Raw genomic sequence first — 20,890 nt, forward strand, 5'->3', positions numbered from 1 at the left:
CTTGTGGACTCAGAAACAGCCTCAAGACTTTGTTCCAGCCCATCACAGCTGCACACCGAGAGTAGTCTTGCTCACCTATAGACTCAGGGAAAGATACAGCAGATCTGCCAACAATGATCTAATAGCAGCCCCTGAAGTGGCTGCTAGACTCAGATGTAGTCCATCTCAACAGCAGGCTGAGGTCAGTCCTTCTGGTGGCAAAGGGACACACAGAGGGATACATGGCCATCTGTGTCCCCCAGAAAGACCTAACCTCAGTTCTGGTTTTGGAACCTGAAGCAGCCTTGCAACATGTTTCCACTCATCTCAATACAGATCAAGGAAGTATTGCTTGAGTCCTCCTGGGACCTGGAGGAAGCTACACCCATCTGTGTACCTCATAACAGGCCCATTATCTATACCCTGAAGCAGACCCTGATCCTAGTACCAGATTTACATACCAAAAAATTTAGTCCATACCTGTTAGAGCTCCTGGTAAAAGACTTTCCAGCTGTGGACTTCACTTCATATCCAGAAGTAGCCCCATGCTTAGATCCAACCCCAATCCCCATGATCCTGGAGGCAGTCCCATCAATCTGGAAACTAACAGAAGAAGGACATAACCTGATGGGACCAATCGGTAAAGCCTGGAAGTGGTACTGGCTTATTCAAAAGTACAGACACTCATGCAAGACTGCATGGATAATGAAAAATGAAGAAGATAGCACTGCTGAAGGAAACTAATGAAGCAGCTGACCCAAATAAATGGAAATCTACAAATTACCTTAGAAGACTCAAAATATCCACCTCAAAGGAGCTCAGGAAGATGCAAAATAACACAGACAACTAAATAAAATTGCAAAAGTAATGCAGGAACAAAATGAAAAGTTTAATAAAGAAATAGAAACCATAAAGAAAAATCTTTCTAACAAAACATTTTGAGTTGAAGAAAACAGTGGCATATCTGAAAAATTCAGTAGCTTCAATAGCAGACTCAAGCATGCAAAAAAGAATCAGTGAAATTGAAGACATATATTTTACTTAGCCAATTAGAGGAGCAAAAAGAAAAAAAAGGATGAAAAAGAGTGAAGAAAGCATAAGGGTCCTATAGGAGACAATTGATCATATGAATATATAAATTATGTACCATGAGGAAGAGAAGTGGGGCATACTGTCTGAAAACTTTCAGAATCTTGGGAGAGATATAGACATCTATATTCTTAAAACTCAAAGGTCAACTCAAAGAAGAATACTTTGAGGCACAATATGATCAATTGTCAAAGTCAAAGACAGAATCTTAAAAGCAGCCAAGAATAAGAGACTCAGCACATGTAAGGGAACTTCCATAAGACTGTCAGCAGACTTCTGAGAAGAAAATTTGCAAGCCAGGATATTCAAAGTGCTGAGACAACAAAAACTAACAATAATCTCCCAACAAAGTTTCCTTCCCAAATAATTAGGTACTAAATCACCTAGCTCTGAGAGCTAATGGAACCCGATAATTTTAAGTGCCCAATGACCAGAGAGAACAAAGAAACGATTTTAAATGGGTACTTGAACAATTTCCAGACTAATATTCTTGGCTCAGCATAGAGCAACTAGCCTCAAATTCCTAGCTTCCAGTTTTTCTCTGGAAGGAGTTTGTATCCTTTTCAATTGCTGCCCATGGGTTTGACTTCTTACTAGTCTGAATCTGGGAGCTGATGGGGCAGAAAATTAGTAATCCTCTGAAAGCCTGAACAACCACGAGGGCACTTTCTATACCTTCTCCTCATGATTCATTCCAGTAAAAAAAGCAAGTCTCTAGCTTCTCCATGAAGAAATTTGTCCCAATTTGGGCACCATAACTTTTATGGCTCCTCCTAGAGGGACTGCCTCATAAATCACCTGTCTCTAGGAGTGAGTCCCTCAGGACCATGGAACATAAAGAGATTATGAGTGTGTGAGTACTTCCTAATTGCTGTCTTCCTTGTTCAATGCAGAGCAAGCTCAAAGGCAAAAATGTCCATCTCTCAGTTTCTTTCTGGAAGAAGTTCAAAATCACCCCTAACATCCTGGATTTCCCAGGTGCTATGTATGGTAGGTTGGGCTTCTAATTGCTCTGTATCTGAGAAATGATGGAGTAGGCAACTAATAGTACTAAAGGAGCCTGAAAAGGAAGGAGACCATTTCCTATGGCTTGGTTCAACATAAAAATCAAGGGCTAAAGTCTAAATGTTTGTGTCCCTACAAAATTCATATGTTTAAATTCTAATCCCAAGGTTGTGGTATTAATAGATGGGGTTTGAGAGGAGGAGATAGTATCATGAGAGCCTTTATAAATAAGAAAATTGTCTTAATTACAGATCTGGTTTGCCCCTTCCATTATTTGAGGATACAGGAAGAAGGTACTGTGAATTAGGAAATAGGCCTTGAATCACCTTGATCTTGGACTTCTCTTTCCTCCAGAACTGTAAAAAATAAATTTATACTCTTTAGAAGCTATTTAGTATTTTATTTTCTTGATGTGATTATGTCTCGATATGATTATGACCACAATGTGAAAAAACTAGAAATCAATATCCATGGGCTGGAATGTAACCCAGTGGTAAAATGTTTGCCTTGCATGTGCAAGGCCCTGGGTTCAATCCCTAGCACTGCATGGGGGGGAAAGGAATCAATAACAGCAAGAAAATGGGAAAATTCACAAATACATGGAAATTAAAGTCTTGAACAACAACTGGGTCAATGAGGAAATTAAAAGTGCATATAAATATGAATAAAAATGAAAATATTACTAAAACCTATGTCATGCAGCAAAAGTAGTAATAGGAAGAAAATTTATAGCAATAAAATGCCTAAATAAAAAGAAAGATCTCAAATAATCTAACTTTACACTTCAAGAAACAATAAAGAAGAAATATACACGGAAGAAGATAGTCTTTTAAATAAATGGTGCTGGGAAAACTGGATATTCATACCAGAAGAATGAATGAAACTAGATCCCTATATTTCACCCTGCATAAAAGTCAGCTCAAAGTGGATCAAAGATCTGGAAATTAAACTCTGCATCTGCTAGAAGAAAACGTAGATCCAACACTCCAACATATAGAAGCACACATTGGCTTCTTTATTAAGACTACTAAAGGAGGATCCAAGATGGTGGAATAGAGGAGGTCCTGTTTCTGTGGCTGCTCTGTGGCATGAAACCAAGAAAGCAGACAGGCAGCTTCTCCACAAGGTCTCACCTAGATGGAATGCAACATCTCAGAGGGTGTGAAAAGACCTCTATACAGTGGATTTTCGAAGGAATCGCCAGCACTGCGACCACCCGGGCAGAAATCAGAGCCTTTGTGTTCAAATTAAGTCTCAGGACTCCGGACCCAAAGTCTGCAGTTTTAGCTCATGCATGGCTCACAAGTGGCTTAGCAGAATCACCTATCACCACCTCTGCAGAACTCCAGACTGCGATCCACTCTCACACAGGTAATTCAGCTGCTACCAATCCACAGCACAAGGCCATCGCCCAGCTCCCCCCACCTTACCAGACACCCTGGTACTGGAAGCAGACTGACTCCATCTTGGAAAACCTTTCTTGCCATTTTTTGGTGGGCGTGGCTGTCAGATTGGATCTCCATTTGAGTAGGTACCTGGTTTCCAATCCCCCCCCCCAGCGGCGATAACTTGGCACAGTGGCCCCTCAACACAAAAACAACTCTCAGTTGGATAGGAGTGCAGTGCACCACGCACCTGGTGTGAGCCTGGGGGTGAAAGGTCCCGCAGTTGGGATCCGATAAGTAAGAGAGGGGAGGGAACTAAAGTTTGGAGCATATCAGAGAGACCAGGATCTGGGAAATCTCCAGGCAAGAGAGGCAGGCAATATTGGGGGCTCAAGTTAGATGAGTGTTCACAAAAAAAGATCCCTGAGGTGCAATTTCCCTGCTGGGACTGGTGGGTGGCACTCCTTGCTTCCAGACACTCCACACCAGATCCAGTCTTCTCACCCTGGTTACCTACACCATCCTGAGGGCAGAGGTACCACTTAAAAAAGACAACCCCACCTACTGGATGAGAAGAGAAGCAGGAAAGAAACCGATCTCTAAGAGTATTTTTTTTCCTCCTCCTTTTTTTTTTTGTTATTTTTTTATTTTTTGAGTTAACATTTTTATTTTTATTTTTTTTTATTGGTTGTTCACAACGTTACAAAGCACTTGACATATCATACTTCATACATTAGACTGAACATTAATCAGTGACATGAGATGGGAGGGAAAGGGAGAGATGAGGAAAATTGCATGGAAATGAAGGGAGACCCTCATTGCTATCCTTCTTCTTCTTTCTCTTTTACCCTTCTATCCTCTGGCCTTCACATCCCCAATGTATGTGAAACCAAGAACTTTGCATGAAATAGGACTTTGAGGACTGAGTCACCTGAATAATATAGAGGATTTGTATAAGCCCCCTTTTTTCTTTTTTCTTCTCTTTTTTCTTTCTTTCCATTTTTATCTTTCTTCTTTCCCCTTCATATTTTACTATTTTTACATCCTGTATTTTTCTAAATACATATGTGTGTTTGTTTTATGTACTCTACTATCTTCCCATGTATTTGTCTACCCTAATTACTTCCTGTCTATTCCCCTGCTACTAACCCTCTTCATTAGATTTCTCCTTCAAAATTCCTAAGATATATTAACTCTATACTCTCACATCTTTACCCCTTAGCATCTTGTCCAATGCCTGACCCCCAGTTAATTGTCCACTGCCAGAAACTGTAAACCTTTTTATGAAATTACTGATTATATTTTAAATAATAATTGAATCCAACGTTTCTGGACATTGAGACTAAACTGAAAATGTCTTAACAACAATTTGTTCATAGGTGGTGTATTGTTGATACTGGGATCAGTTAACATTGTCCTTCCCCACAAAGGATAGATCTTGGAACCCTACAAGAGCACTACAAATCTATAAGATAAAGACAATAACACTCTAGATACACAGAGCTGGAAAGGAAGACACATGAGCAACATGAAAAGACAAGGGAAGGAAGTACCACAAACAAATCAAGACAACACATCATTAGAAGTATTGGCAGCTCAGAAAAAAGAAGATTTCAGGATATACATGGTTAAGATGTTCTGAGATCTCAAAGGAGACATAAGAGAACAAATATAGGCAATGAAAGATCACTTTGAGAGGGAGCTACATAAACAAATCCAAGAAGCAAAAGATCAATTCAACAGGGAGATATAGATTCTAAGAAAGAAAGAGAGAGAGAGAGAAAGAAGAAAAAATCAGAAATCCTTGAAATGAAAGATATAATAAACCAAATTAAAAACTCAAATGAAAGCATCACCAACAGAGTAGACCACTTAGAAGATAGTACTTCAGATAATGAAGATAAACTATATCATCTTGAAAAGAACATAGACCATACAGTGAAAATGATAAGAAACCACGAGCAGAACATACAAGAAATATGGGATAGCATAAAAAGACCAAATTTAAGAGTTATTGGGATAGAGGAAGGCATAGAGTTCCAAACCAAAGGAATGAATAATCTATTCAATGAAATAATATCAGAAAACTTTCCAAACATGAAGAATGAGTTGGAAGCCTACAGGATGCCAAATGTACAAAATCACAACAGATCAATACCAAGACACATTATAATGAAAATTCCCAACATACAGAATAAGAAGATAATTTTAAAAGCCACAAGAGAAAGGAATCAGATTACATATAGGGGAAAACCAATTAGGATAATGGCAGATTTTCCAAAACAGACCCTGAAAGCTAAAAGATCCTAGAACAACATAAATCAAGCCCTAAAAGATAATGGGTGCCAACCAAGAATCTTGTATCCAGCAAAATTAAGCTTTAGATTTGAAGATTAAATAAAAACCTTCCACGATAAACAAAAGTTAAAAGACTTTGCAGCTAGAAAACTGGCACTTCAAGTCATCCTTGGCAAAACATTACACGAAGAGGAAATGAAAAATAACAATGAAAATCAACAATGGGAGGTAGTACAGTAAAGGAAAAACTAATCAAAGAGGAAAACCAAGTCAAGTTAAGTAACAAAAATAAACAAATATGGAAATACAAACCATGTCTCGATAGTTACCCTAAATGCTAATGGCTTAAACTCACTAATCAAAAGACATAGGCTAGTAGATTGGATTAAAAAAAGATCCAACAAAATGCTGCCTACAGGAGACTCATCTGATAGGAAAAGACATACACAGACTGAAGGTGAAAGGTTGGGAAAAATCATACCACTCACATGGACTACGAAAGCAAGCAGGGGTTTCCATCCTCATATCAATTAAAGTACACTTCAAGCCAAAGTTAATCAAAAGTGATAAAGATGGACATTACCTACTGCTCAAGGGAACCATACACCAATAAGACATAAGGATCATAAATATATTTGCCTCAAACAATGGTGCAGCTATGTTCATCAAACAAACTTCTCAAGTTCAAGAGTCAAATGAACCACAGCACAATAATCTTGAGTGACTTTAACACACCTATCTCACCACTGGATAGATCTTCCAAACAAAATTGAATAAAGAAATTATAGAACTCAATAACACAATCAATAACTTAGACTTAACTGACAATTATAGAATATTTCAACCTGCATCAAGCGGATACACCTTCTTCTCAGCTGCACATGGATCCTTCTCTAAAATAGACCATATACTATGCCACAAAGCAACTCTTAGCAAATACAAAAAAGTAGAGATACTATCATGCATTTTATCAGATCATAATGGATTGGAATTGGAAATCAATGACAAAATAAAAAAGAAAATTTTTTCCTTCACCTGGAAACTAAACAATATGCTACTGAAAGAACAATGGGTTACAGAAGACATCAAGGAGGAGATTAAAAAATTCTTAGAGGTAAATGAGAACATAGACACAACATATCAAAATCTCAAAGACACTATGAAAGCAGTACAAAGAAGAAAATTCATTTCATGGAGTTCATGCCTTAAAAGAAGAAAAAGTCCACAAATAAATGATCTCACACTACATCTCAAAGCCTTATAAAAAGAAGAACAAATCATCAGCAAAAGCAGTAGAAGGCAAGAAATAATTAAAAATAGAGCTGAAACCAATGAAATCGAAACAATTGAAAAAATTGACAAAAGAAAAATTTGGTTCTTTGAAAAAATAAATAAAATTGACAGACCCTTAGCCACAGTAACGAAGAGAAGAAGAAAGAGAACTCAAATTACCAGCATACATGATGAAAAAGGAAATATCACAACAGACACTACAGAAATACAGAGGATAATTAGAAATTATTTTGAAATCTTACACTCCAATAAAATAGAAGACATTGAAGGCATCAACAAATTTCTTAAGTCATACGATTTGCCCAGATTGAGTCAGGAAGACATACACAAGTTAAACAGACCAATATTAAGTGAGGAAATAGAAGATGCCATCAAAAGCTTACCAACCAAGAAAAGCCCAGGACTGGATGGATACACAGCTGGGTTCTACAAGACCTTTAAAGAAGAACTAATACCAATACTCTTCAATTTATTTCAGGATATGGAAAAAGAGGAAGTAATTCCAAACTCATTCTGTGAGGCCAATATCACCCTGATCCCAAAACCAGGCAAAGACACATCAAAGAAAGAAAACTTCAGACCAATATCTCTAATGAACATAGATGCAAAAATTCTCAATAAAATTCTGGCAAATCGAATACAAAAACATATCAAAAAGATTGTGCACCATGATCAAGTGGAATTCATCCCAGGGATGCAAGGCTGGTTCAACATACAGAAATTAATAAATGTAATTCATCACGTAAATAGACTTAAAGATAAGAATCATATGATCATCTCAATAGACACAGAAAAAGCATTTGACAAAATACAGCAAAACTTTATATTCAAAACATAGAAAAACTAGGGTTAATAGGAACATATCTGAACATCGTAAAGGCTGTCTACACTAAGCCTCAGGCCAACATCATTCTAAATGAAGAAAAATTGAAGGCATTCCCTCTAAAAACTGGAACAAGACAGGGATACCCTCTATCTCCACTTCTATTCAACATAGTTCTTGAAACACTGGCCAGAGCAATTAGACGGAGGAAAGAAATTAAAGGGATATATATAGGAAAAGAAGAACTTAAATTAGCACTATTTGCTGACAATATGATTCTATAAGTAGAAGACCCAAAAAGCTCCACCAGAAAATTTCTAGAACTAGTAAATGAATTCATCAAAGTAGCAGGATATAAAAATCAACACCCATAAATCAAAGGCATTTCTTTATATCAGTGATAAAGCCTCTGAGAAGGAAATGAGGAAAACTACCCCATTCACAATAACCTAAAAAAAAAATAAGATACTTGGGAATCAACTTAACAAAAGAGGTGAAAGATCTATACAATGAAAACTAAGAGAGAAATCAAAGAAGACCTTAGAAGATGGAAAGATCTACCTTGCTTTTGGATAGGCAGAATTAATATTATCAAAATGACCATACCAAAAGCACTATATTATATTTAATGCTTTCTGATCAAATCTCAATGGCATTCCTCATAGAAATAGAAAAGGCAATCATGAAATTTTTTTCTGGAAAAATAAGAGACCTAGAATAGCTAAAGCAATCCTTAGCAGGAAGAGTGAAGCAGGTGGCATTGTTATACCAGACCTTAAACTATACTACAGAGCAATAGTAACAAAAACAGCATGGTATTGGCACCAAAAGAGACTGGTAGACCAATGGTACAGAATAGAAGACACAGAGATTCATCTACAAAATTACAATTATCTTATATTAGAAAAAGATGCCAAAAACATGCAATGGAGAAAAGATAGCATCTTCAACAAATGGTGCTGGAAAAACTGGAAATCCATATGCAACCAAAATGAAATTGAATCCCTATCTCTCACCATGCACAAAACTTAACTCAAAATGGATCAAGGACCTATGAATTAAACCAGAGACTCTGCATCTAATAGAAGAAAAAGTATGCCCTAATCTTCATCATGTGGGATTAGGCCCCAATTTTCTTAATAAAACTCCAATAGCGAAAGAATTAAATCCAAGAATCAATAAATGATATGAAATCAAACTAAAAATTTCTTCTCAGCAGAAGAAACAATCTGTGAGGTGAACAGAGAGCCTACATCCTGAAGCAAATTTTTACCCCTCACATATCAGATAGATATGGTACATAATATCTAGGGTACATAAAGACCTCAAAAAGCTAAGCACTAAAAAAAAATAACCCAATCAACAAATAGGCCAAGGACCTGAACAGACACTTCTCAGAAGAGGATATACAATCAATCAACAAATATATGAAAAAATGTTCATCATCTCTAACAATCCAAAAAATGCAAATCAAAACTACTCTTACCCCAGTCAGATGGCAGCTATCATGAAGAAAAACTACAATAAGTATTGGCAAGGATGTGGGGAAAAGGTACACTCTTACATTGCTGGTGGGACTGCAAATTGGTACAGCCAATATGGAAAGCAGTATGGAGATTCCTTGAAAATCTGGGAATGGAATCACCATTTGACCCAGCTATCCCTCTCCTTGGACTATCCCCAAAGATTAAAAACAGCATACTACAGGGACACAGTCACATCAATGTTTATAACAGCACAATTCACAATAGCTAAATTGTGGAGCCAATCTAGATGCCCCCTAGTGGATGAATAGATTAAAAAAATATGGCATATTTTAGTCTGCGGGCAGTGCCCACGGTGTGAATGGTTCATTCACGTGGGAAAATCCTCAGAGTTTAAATTAAAGACACAGACACCATTTTACCTTAAAAACAGCTCTGGGATGGCTCCTCAAACCCTCAGCCTCAAGCTCCCCAGGGGGGCAGCGAGGTTTTACTAAAAAGGCTAGTGAGAGAGAGAGCATGCTAGGGAGAGGGCTTTTATTGGGGAACAAAGAATTCTGGGGAAAATCCCATCTAATGAAGGTCAAGGGGGGGCAGTGTTGCAAGGTCAGGTGCGATGATTGGATCTTTGGGGCAGTGGTGAGACACTTTCCACATGGAACCCAAGAAGGCTGGGGAAAGCTCTGCCACATTAAAAGTGACTAAGCGCCTCACACCCAGCCAGGGAGGAAACTCAGTCACATGCAAGTGATGGTTTTCTCTCTCTCTCTCTCTCTCTCTCTCTCTCTCTCTCTCTCTCTCCCCCGAATTCTTGTTTTGAAGACTCTTCATCCTATAATTACAACACAAAGGAGAATTAACAGAACAATGCAAAATTAGCAAAGAGAACAATGCAAAAATATACCAGGCCGAGTGTTTATGAATGTTTCCGGGGTTAAAGCCATTTAATTCTTTTAATATTTGATTAGCTAAGGAAGAAGGATCCGAAAAGTCAGCTCTATTATTTTGAATATCCTGAATATGATGATGGAGCTCCAAAAGATCCAAGCTATTTTGTTATTTTGCCAAATGCCCAATAAATAGTTTTTCACCTTCTCCCAATCCCAGGTAGGTTTTGTGCTTGGCAGCTGTAACACACACATATTTATAACTTGTGTGACATTTAAGTCTTTCTTTAAACTTTAAAGCTGAAAGCTCATTACCTATATTTATGACAGTTGCCTCCAAGGCATTTAACTTAGTCTCAATCTTTTCATCAATATTTATTTGATTGTGAAGAGCCTTGGGGAAGTATTTTGGGCCAAATTATTAAGAAAATTTGCATGTTGAATATTTTGAGATAAAGCCACCGAAGCTGTGACTGTTGAGGCAATAAAGGAAATCAAGGCAACAACTCCCACTATTATTAATTCCAATGGCACATTTAGGTCTCCATAGCTGGGCATGTATTTGTTGTAAAACTTGAAAACCAGCATCAGCGTACCATGTCTCTGAAATATTAGCTGGCAGTAAGACAAAAGAGGGCTGATAAACTATCAGCACTCCTTTTCCTCTATTATATCTGGTAATGCAATTAGTTAGATTACATTTGTTACATGTTACATTATATCTATCATCTACCCATTTAACTTTCACATTTCTAATAATTAAAACATAAGGAAATTGAATACAGGCTTGTAAGCCATAGCAAGAACCTTCCTTACAGTTCTTGCCAACAAATTATGGTGAAGGCTTGTCTGTAAAATGTAAAAATTCTGAGGCTGCAATTAGGCACCAAACATCCTTCTGAATACCACTTTCACTGTAGGTCAAAATATTGCTAACAAATCCTGTAAGTGTCATAGCAGAACTTTTTTGTAATTGTCTTTTATCAATTTTTTGAGACCAATCTAAAATATACCCAGTTATCTTTAGACACCTTATGTTGTACTGGAAAGGTATTTACACAACCTATCCATCTAGGAAAGGTGCCAATTTCTATTGCAGAACTGTTAGGACAATGAGGTATTTGTGGAGGTTCTGCAGAAATGACTGGTTTTTATGAGAAAGTCCCATTTTAATAACTGATCTAGTATAAGGTTTTAAGTCTCCATTAATAGTCTGATTAATCAGTCTAGGTCTCCCAATTGCTGTCTTTTCCTCAAACGATACTCATAGACAGCCAGCATGTTTATTGTGGGACCAACACAAAGGTAATTTGGCACTATAGCCAGAATAATTAAGTCCAGTCCCATGATTGGGAGTAATATGAGTATCTTTAAATCCTCCCATCATGAATGAGTCATTAGTAAATACTGGGATGGATTCTCCAGTCCACACAGCTGGGTGTACTAAAGGTGGATCTGGAAAATAGGTCCAATAAGTGCCTGATGGCCGAGTACAAGCATCATCATCGGAGTCTTATTTCTCCCTAGGAGCCAAACCACTCGTGAAGTGTGTGTTGTCAGCTTCTTCAGGTCTTCCCACGAGATCAGCTTTTCCACGGGGTCTTGCTGGGTCATCTTCTTCCTTCTTCAAAATCTCTTACTTTTGAGGGACGCCTTCTCTGGGTCAATCTTCAGTAATTTGAATCTTGGCTCTATCTCCTCCATGTCTGATTGCACATTCAGGCAACCAAATAGGACAAAAGCACCTTCTGGAAAAATACAAGCATGACCTCTGCCCCACATAATCACTGGATCTGGACCTTTCCATTGACCAGTCTATAAACCTTTCCACCAAACATGGCCTAAGGGGCCTGTTGTTGTGGAAGACATATGTCGCTCAGCTGTAGTGTGACTTTTTCATGAGGATAATGGCTCTCTATTTGATCAGGAAAATCAGCAAAAGCTATTTGCCACAATTTAGAAGCTTGAAAAAGCCAATTATTCTGTTGAAAAGAAAATGGAATGATTATAATATCAGGTTCTGATCCAATTAGTTGTAAAACTCTTGTTCTGCCTTTTATTACTAATTGAGTCATGAAAAGGAATTAATGTCTTTTGAGGGGAGTGGGCTAAATGAATCCACTAAATGAATCCACTCAACAACTCCCAGTATTTGTCATAAAGCTCCTGTGGGGACATGAGCAGTTGGGAATATTAATAAATATACCAGCTCTTGAGAATTGATTCTAGTATGCTGTGCATTCTTAATTGCAATTTCCACTTTTCTCAAAGCTGCTCTAGCCCGAGGAGAAGTTGGAGAAGGATCTCCTTGTAATATCTGGAATAAGGGACTTAAATCAGAAGTACTTAGCTTTAAGGATGGCCTTAGCCAATTAATATCTCCTAATAATTTTTGAAAATCATTAAGGGCATGTAACTCCTTAACTCTTATCTGTATATTTTGAGGACAAATTGTACGTCCTTCAATTACATGGTCCAAATACTGAAAAGGAGGCATCTTTTGCACCTTTTGAGGTGCAATGCACAAACCCATTGCTATGAGTGAAGTCTCTAATTGGGTAAAAATTTCTGAAAGTACTTTTGGAATAGCAAGAGCTAATAATATGTCATCCATGAAATGAATAATATATGCATCAGGAAAATTATTTCTTACAGGTGTTATTGCTTGAGCCACAAATTTCTGACATAAATATTGTACTATTATGCATTCCCTGAGGCAAAACCCTCCAGGAATATCTCTTAACAGGTTCTTTAAAATTAACTGCTAGCACACTGAAAGTAAATTTTTCACAATCCTCAGGATGTAATTTTATTGAAAAGAAACAATCTTTCAGGTCTATTACCATTAAACGATAATCTGAAGGAATACCTGTAGGAGAAGGAAGTTTAGACTGTAATGATCCCATAGGCTGAATTGCATGATTTATTGCCCTCAGATCCTGTAATAACTTCCAACTACCCGATTTTTCTTAATAACAAATATGGGGGTGTTCCAAGGGCTATATGACCAGCTTGAAGTTGTTCCTCAACCAACATATGAATTAAGTTTCTCCCTTGAGATAGGCCACTGAGAAATCCATTTAGGCTCTTCTGTGAGCCAGGTGATTTTTTCCTGCTGTCTTCTGGATTAGGGAGACACTCGAGTCCCCTAATAAAAATTTTGATCTGGAGACTAGCAAGACAGAGCGAGCACTAGGGAGATGGCTTTTATTGGAGAACAAAGAATTCTGGGGAAAATCCCATCTAATGAAGGTCAAGGAGGGCAGTGTTTCGAGGTCAGGTTTGATGATTGGATCTTTGGGGGCAGTGGTGAGATATGCCTCCACAGGGACACACTCTGGAGCCCAAGAAGGCAGGGGGGAGCTCTGCCACATTAAAAGTGACTGAGCGCCTCACACCCAGATGGGGAGGAAACTCAAGTCACGTGCAAGGATGGTCTCCCACTGCATATATACACAATGGAACTTTACTCAGCAATAAAAGTGAATAAAATCATGGTATATGCAGGTAAATGGATCGTGTTGGAGAAGATAATGCTAATTGAATTTATCCAATCCCAATGAAACAAATGCCGAAAGTTTTCTCTGATATAAGGAGACTGACTCATAGTGAGGTAGGAAGTAGGAGCATGGGAGGATTAGATGAATTCTAGATAGGGAAGAGGGGTGGGAGGGAAAAGGAGGGGCAGGGGATTATCAAGGATGGTGGAATATGGTGGACATCATTATCCAAAGTACATGTATGAAGAATCAAATTGGGTACCAACATACTTTATATACAACCAGAGATATGAAAAATTGTGCTGTATATGTGTAATAAGAATTGTAATGGAAAAAAGACTACAAAAGCTTAAGATGTAAAACCAAAAATAAATAAGTAGGAAGGCATCAAATTAAAAAAGTCTTCTGCAAAGCAAAGGAAATGAGCAAGAAGAAGGGAAATTTAAATCAAAACTACGTAGATTTCATCTCTAGGTTGAATGGCAATCATCAAGAATACAAATAGCAATAAATTCTGTTGCAGATATGAGCTAAAAATGTACTAACCCATTGATTGTGGGCTGCAAATTAGTACAACCACTTTGGAAATCAGTATGTAGATTTCTCAAAAGACTAGGAATGGAACCACCATATTACCTAGCTGTACCACTCCTTGGTATTTACCTGAAAGAACTGAAATTAGCACATTTATCAATCAATACATGTGTATTAATATTTATAGCAGTGAAATTCACAATAGCCATGTTATGGAACCAGACTAGGAGTCTGTCAACAGATGAATGGATAAAAAATGTGGTATATATAAACATCAGAGTTTTATTTGGCATAAAGAAAAACAAAATTATGTCATTTGCAGAAAAATGTTTGGAAATTGAGAGCATTATGTCAAGGAAAATAAGCCACACTCAGAAGGTCAAGAGTTACATGTTTTCTTTCATATGTGGAAGCTAGAGAGGAAAAAAGAAAAGAGGTGTGTGGATGGGTGGGGAATCTCATGAAAATCAATGGGAGATCAATAGAGTAGAGAAAAGGGACTGGGGGTGGGAGGAGGAGAGAGAAAGGGGAAGTGCTGGTGAGTGATATTGGCCAAATTATATATATGTACATAATCTCATATATAAAATCATGTATAACAACGTATCCCACCAGTATGCACAACTACAACACACCAATTTAAAAGAATGAAAAAAATGAGCTATATCCTCAAAAAGTTTAAAAGCTGTTTACAAAACAAATTTTACCCTGTTGAAAATTATACTTGTGAGAGTTGAGAAGACAGCAGAAACTGCCTCTTCATTTATGGAATTTGGATATCTTGTGTCTGTCCCTTCTTCCTATATCGTTCTTCCTTTTTCTTTCCTTCACACCCTCCTACCCTCCCTCCCTAACTACTTTCCTTTCCCCTTTTTGTTTCTATTATTAACCATGCATTACATAAATTTTATCTAGTATTTCTATTTTGGGGAAGCAAAGAGAGTTTTTAGTTTAGATAACCCATGTGCTTGAAACCAGAAGATGCTTGCCTTTGCATCAGGTTATGAATATGGAGCAACCAATTCACTGGATTCTAGTAATAGACAGAGATGACAGCATCCATCACTTACCTTTAAGGTAAATGTCATGTTTTTATTTATATGGAAAAGGAAAAAAATAATGAATAATTTTTATTTAATGAATACAAATATTGATACAACTTTACCTAATTATAGCCATTTGATGCATATGTTATGGAATCATTTTGTTTCTAATTTGCTTTACTCTGATTAAAATCTGATTGAACACATCTTCATATCCTCCTTGGTCAACTCAGTCTATTGTTTTACTGTGAGGAGCTTATGCAAATATTGTTCATTTTACTATTGGCTTGACTATTTTTTCTTACTGACTTTAGGAGTTATTTACATGTTTATTTGTTGATTATAGGTATTGCATATGAGCTCTGTCTTACTTTTTACTTAGTGGTAGGTTTTGAAGAGTAATGGTTCTTAAATTTAATAAAATCTAATATACCTCAATCTTTTTCTTTATATTTATTGCTCTTTGTTTGCTGTTTAAAAAATTTTCCCTATTCCACAGTCATGAAAATATAGTCTCCGTTATCCTGTGTGTTCTGGGCTTTATGTGCATATCTATGGTCTATTACAACCTTATTTGTATTTTATGTATTTATTTTTATTTTGGTTTTGTATCACATCCATTAAGTGGCCTCATATGTCAATGTTTAGTAACCATGTTTTGAAATTTATGGTACCATTAGGATTTTAGTATTAATAGACATTTTACATTTATGTGAATAATTTAGATTTTTTTCTACAGTTCGTGGCTTTTCTTCAGAAACATCTTTTGAAAATTACATTAGGACTGAAAATAATTCTAATCCTGTGATGGCTGCCATCATATTTGATCATGACTTCAAAAGTAGTGATGAGAACTTGCCACTTAAGGTGAGAAAGTTTATCTAAAAATCTGATAATTATACTTTTAGATTTTAGAGAATTAGTGGGAAAAACTATAACTTGATTAGGATCTTAATTGCTAATTTATAACAGACCATGCATTTGAATCTAGTTCTAACTTTAAAAATACAAGATTTTAAGCATTGCATTATTCTGTTGAGGGTCTATATCTGCCACCCTGTGGTCTTATATCAATGGAATATGGAATGATAGGAACATTAACTAGTCAGGATATTAACTTTGAAAACCTAGTTGGCCTGGCAGATGCTTCTAGTTCTTTTTCAAATGGTGGGCAAGAAAAAAAGAATATGCCCAGGTCAAACATATTCAAAGCAAAAGCAGACATATAAGTACTAGCAGAGATTCCAACCTGATAAACTTGCTTCTTTTTCATTAATTAGAATTACATCTAAATCTTTAATAATAGCTGTTAGGCTCTGTCAGGTTGCATTGGAATTAGTACGTACATAGATGCTAAGTGTTATGATCTCCCTTAAAGAGGATACAAAAGGACAGTGGTAACTTGGTAGTTTACCAGATCTTTTATTTCATCATTTAATTAATTTCTACAGAAATGGAGCACAACTTTCCATTTCTTTGGTTATAAATGACTATAGAGTCACACCATTCATGCAATCATATCCATACATAGGGTAATAATATCTGTCTCATTTCACTATCTTCCTCACCCCTACACTCCCTTCCCTTCCCTCTCTCCCCTCTGTCCAAACCAGAGTTCCCCCATTCTTCCCTTGTGCATGCCCCCTCCCCCCATTATGGATCAGCATCTACTTATCAGAGAACATATATAGCCTTTGTGTTTTTGGGATTGGATTACTTCACTTAGCATGATATTCTCTAACTTTATCCATTTACCTGCAATGCCATAATTTCATTCTTCTTTAAGGCTGAGTAATATTCCCTTGTGTATATATACTGCAGTTTCTTTATCCATTCATCTAGGTTGATCCCACATTTCAGCTGTTGTGAATTGAGCTGCTATAAACATTGAGGTGGCTATATCACTGTAGTATGCTGATTTTAAGTCCTTTGGGTATGAACTGAGAAGTGGGCTAGCTAGGTCAAGTCGTGGTTCCATTCCAAATTTTCTAAGGAAGCTCCATACTGCTTTCCTCAAAGATGTTGAAGCATTTTTCAATCCCACCAGCAATGTATGAATGTACCTTTTTACCCACATTCTTGCCAGAACTTATTGTTATTTGTATTCTTGATAATTGCTATTATGACTGAAGTGAGATGCATTTCTCAAATTGCTAGAGATGTTGCACATTTTTTCATATATTTGTTGATCAATTCTATATCTTCTTCTGGGAAGTGTTTGCTCAGTTCATTAACCCATTTATTGATAGGGTTATTCATATTTGTGTGTGTGCTAAGTTTTTTGAGTTCTTTATATATCCTGGAGATTAGTACTCTATCTGATGTGCATGTGGTAAAGATTTTTCCCCATTCTGTAGGCTCTCTCTTCACGTTATTGATTGTTTCCTTTGCTGAGAAGAAGCTTTTGGCTTTGAATACATCCCATTTATTGATTCCTGATTTTATTTCTTGTACTTTAGGAGTTTTGTTAGGAAGTCAGGTACTAAGCTGATATGATGAAGATTTAGGCCTGCTTTTTCTTCTGTTAGGCACAGAGTCCTCCTCTAATTCCTTGGTCCTTGATCCACTTTGGGTTGAGTTTTTTTTGTTTTTTTTTAAGAGAGAGAGACAGAGAGATATTAATATTTATTTTTTAGCTTTTGGCGGACACAACATCTCTGTTTGTATGTGGTGCTGAGGATCGAACCCAGGCCGCACGCATGCCAGGCAAGCGCGCTACCGCTTGAGCCACATCCCGAGCCCCTTGGGTTGAGTTTTGTGCAGGGTGAGAGACAGGGGTTTAATTACATTTTGCTGCATATGAATTTCCACTTTTCCCAGCACCATTTGTTGAAGGGATTATCTTTTCTCCAATGTATGTCTTTGGCACTTTTGTCTATGAGATAACTGTATTTATGTGAGTTAGTCTCTGTGTCCTTCATTCTGTACCATTGGTCTGCCAGTCTATTTTGGTGCCAATACCATGCCATTTTTGTTACTATTGCTCTGTAGTATGGTTTAAGGTCTGATATTGTGATACTTCCTGCTTTAATCTTATTTTTAATTGATTTTTTAAAAAGTAAATGACAGTGGAATTTATTACAATTCTTATTACACATATACAGCACAATTTTCACATCTCTGGTTGTATAGAAAGTATGTTGACACCAATTTGTATATGTACTTTGGATAATGATGTCCATCACATTCCACCATCCTTGCTAACCCCCTGCCCCCTCCCTTTCCCTCCCACCCCTTTGCCCTATCTAGAATTCATCTATTCCTCCCATGCTCCCCTTCCCTACCCCACTATGAATAAGTCTCCTTATATAAAAGAAAATATTTGGCATTTGTTTTTTTTGGGGGGATGGGCTAATTTCACTTAGCATTATCTTCTCCACCACCATCCATTTACCTGCAAATGCCATAATTTTATTTTCTTTTATTGATGAGTAAAATTCAATTGTGTATATATGCCACATTTTTTTTATCCATTCTTCTAATAAAGGGCATCTAGGTTGGCTCCACAGTTTTGCTATTGTGAATTGTGCTGCTATAAACATTGATGTGGCTGTATCTCTGTAGTATGCTGTTTTTTGCTCCAGTGTATGTTTTTGACACTTTTGCCAAGAATTAGATGACTGTATCTGTGTGGATCTGTGTTATGGTTAGGGTGTCAGGTATCTCCCAGAAGCTCATGTGTGAGACAATGCAAGAAGGTTCAGAGGAGAATGATTAGGTTATGATAGTCTTAACCCAGCCAGTGAATTAATCTCCTGTTTGCATTAACTGAGTGGTAACTAAAGCCTGGGGTGTGGCTGGAGGAGGTAGGGCATTGGGGCATCGAGGTACATATTTGTATCTGGCAAGTGGAGACTTCTCTCTCTCTGATTTCTGATCATCATGTGAGCTGCTTCCCTCCACCTCAATCTCTGCCATGATATCCTGCCTCACCTAAAGCCTGAGGAATGCAGCCTGCTGTCTATGGATTGAGACCTCTGAAACTGTGAACCGCTAAATAAACTCTTCCTCCTCTACAATTGTGCTGGTCGGGTCTTTCAGTCATAGCAAGAAAGCTAAAACAGTCTGTTTCTATATCTTCTGTTCCATTGATCTTTGTGTCTGTTTTTGTGGCAATACCATGCTGTTTTTGTTACTGTAGCTCCATAGTATAATTCAAAGTTAGGTAGTGTGATGCCTCCTACATTCGCTATTTTTGGCTTAGAATTCTTTGGTCACTTTGGGTCTTATTCCAACTGAATTCTGGGATTTTTTCCTTAGTTCTGTGAAAAATGTCATTGGTATTTTGATGGGTATTGCACTGAATCTGTATATTGCTTCTGATAGTATGACCATTTTGGTGATATAAATTCTGTCTATTCATGAACATGGGAGGTCTTTTTATCGTCTAAGATCTTTGGTTTCAGCATTTTAGTTTTTATTGTAAGGTCTTTCACGTCCTTGGTTCAATTTATTCACAGGCTTTCTTTCTTTTAATATTTTGAGACTATTGTGAGTGGGATTGTTTTCCTGAGTTCTTTCTCAGAATATTCATTATTAATGTTCAGGAAAGCTATTGATTTTTAATGTTGATTTTATAACCTGTTACTTTGCTGAATTTGTTTATTAGCTCTAGCAGTCTTCTAAGATCTCCAAACAGTAATAATTTCATTTCTTCCTTTCTTTTTACTAATTGTTCTGGATAGAATTTCTAGTACTATAATGAATAGGAGTGAGGAGAGTGGGCCTCCTTGTCTTGTTTTAGATTTTAAAGGAAATGCTTTCACTATGAAGTTGGTTTTGGAATTGTTGTATATAGACTTTATTATGTTGAGGTAAGTTTTTTCTATCCCTAGTTTCTTCATGAATGGGTGCCAGATTTTGTCCAAGGTTTTCTCTGCATCTTTTGAGATGACTATGTGATCTTTAATTCTGTTTGTGTGGTCAATTACATTTATTGGTTTGCATATGTTAAACCATCCTTGCAATCCTGGAATTAAACCAACTTGGTCATGATGTAAAGTCTTCTTACTATGCTTTTGTATATGGTTTTTTTGGGTATTTTATTAAGGAATTTTGTTCATAAGATATATTGGTTTTAGTTTTCTTTCCTGTGTATCTGGTTTTGGTATTAGTGTGATACTGGTTTTATAGAATGAATTTAGAAGTGTTCCACCCCTTTCAGTTTCATGGAATAATTTGAGGACCATTGCATTGTTTAACTGAAACTCCATAAAGCTGGGCTTTTGTTGTTGGTGGTGGTGATGGTGTTGGAAGACTTTTTATAACTGTTTTTATCTCATTGTTAGTTATTGGTGTGTTTAAATTTTCTCTGTATCTCAATTCATTTTGGCAGGTCATATATATCTAGAAAAGTTTCCTTTTTTCTAGGTTTTCTAATTTATTGGAGTATTTGTTTTTGAAATAGTCCCTGATGATCCTCTGGATTTCTATGATGTATATGGTAATTTCTCCTTTTTCATCTCTTATTTTATTAAGTTGGGTCTTCTCTCTTTTCCTTTTGGTTAGTTGGTGAAGGGTTTATTTATCTTGTTTATGTTTTCAGAGAACCAACTCACTGATTCTTTGTT

At 36.8% G+C, this 20,890-nt stretch overlaps 1 protein-coding gene across 1 annotated transcript in view; it reads left to right on the top strand.

The window, feature by feature from the left end:
* The window catches only part of LOC308652312 (phospholipid-transporting ATPase ABCA3-like), a gene marked incomplete at its 3' end in the record, with an annotated part of 144,605 nt that overhangs the window by 9,582 nt on the left and 114,133 nt on the right, over positions 1–20,890 (top strand). The window contains exon 3 of the mRNA XM_081300059.1: positions 16,060–16,187. Within this exon, the coding sequence (XP_081156185.1) occupies positions 16,060–16,187 (128 nt within the window). The remainder of the gene's footprint in view (positions 1–16,059; positions 16,188–20,890) is intronic.

Source organism: Spermophilus citellus, assembly GCF_964194105.1.
Source record: "Spermophilus citellus genome assembly, chromosome: 6".
Taxonomy (NCBI): Eukaryota; Metazoa; Chordata; class Mammalia; order Rodentia; family Sciuridae; genus Spermophilus; species Spermophilus citellus.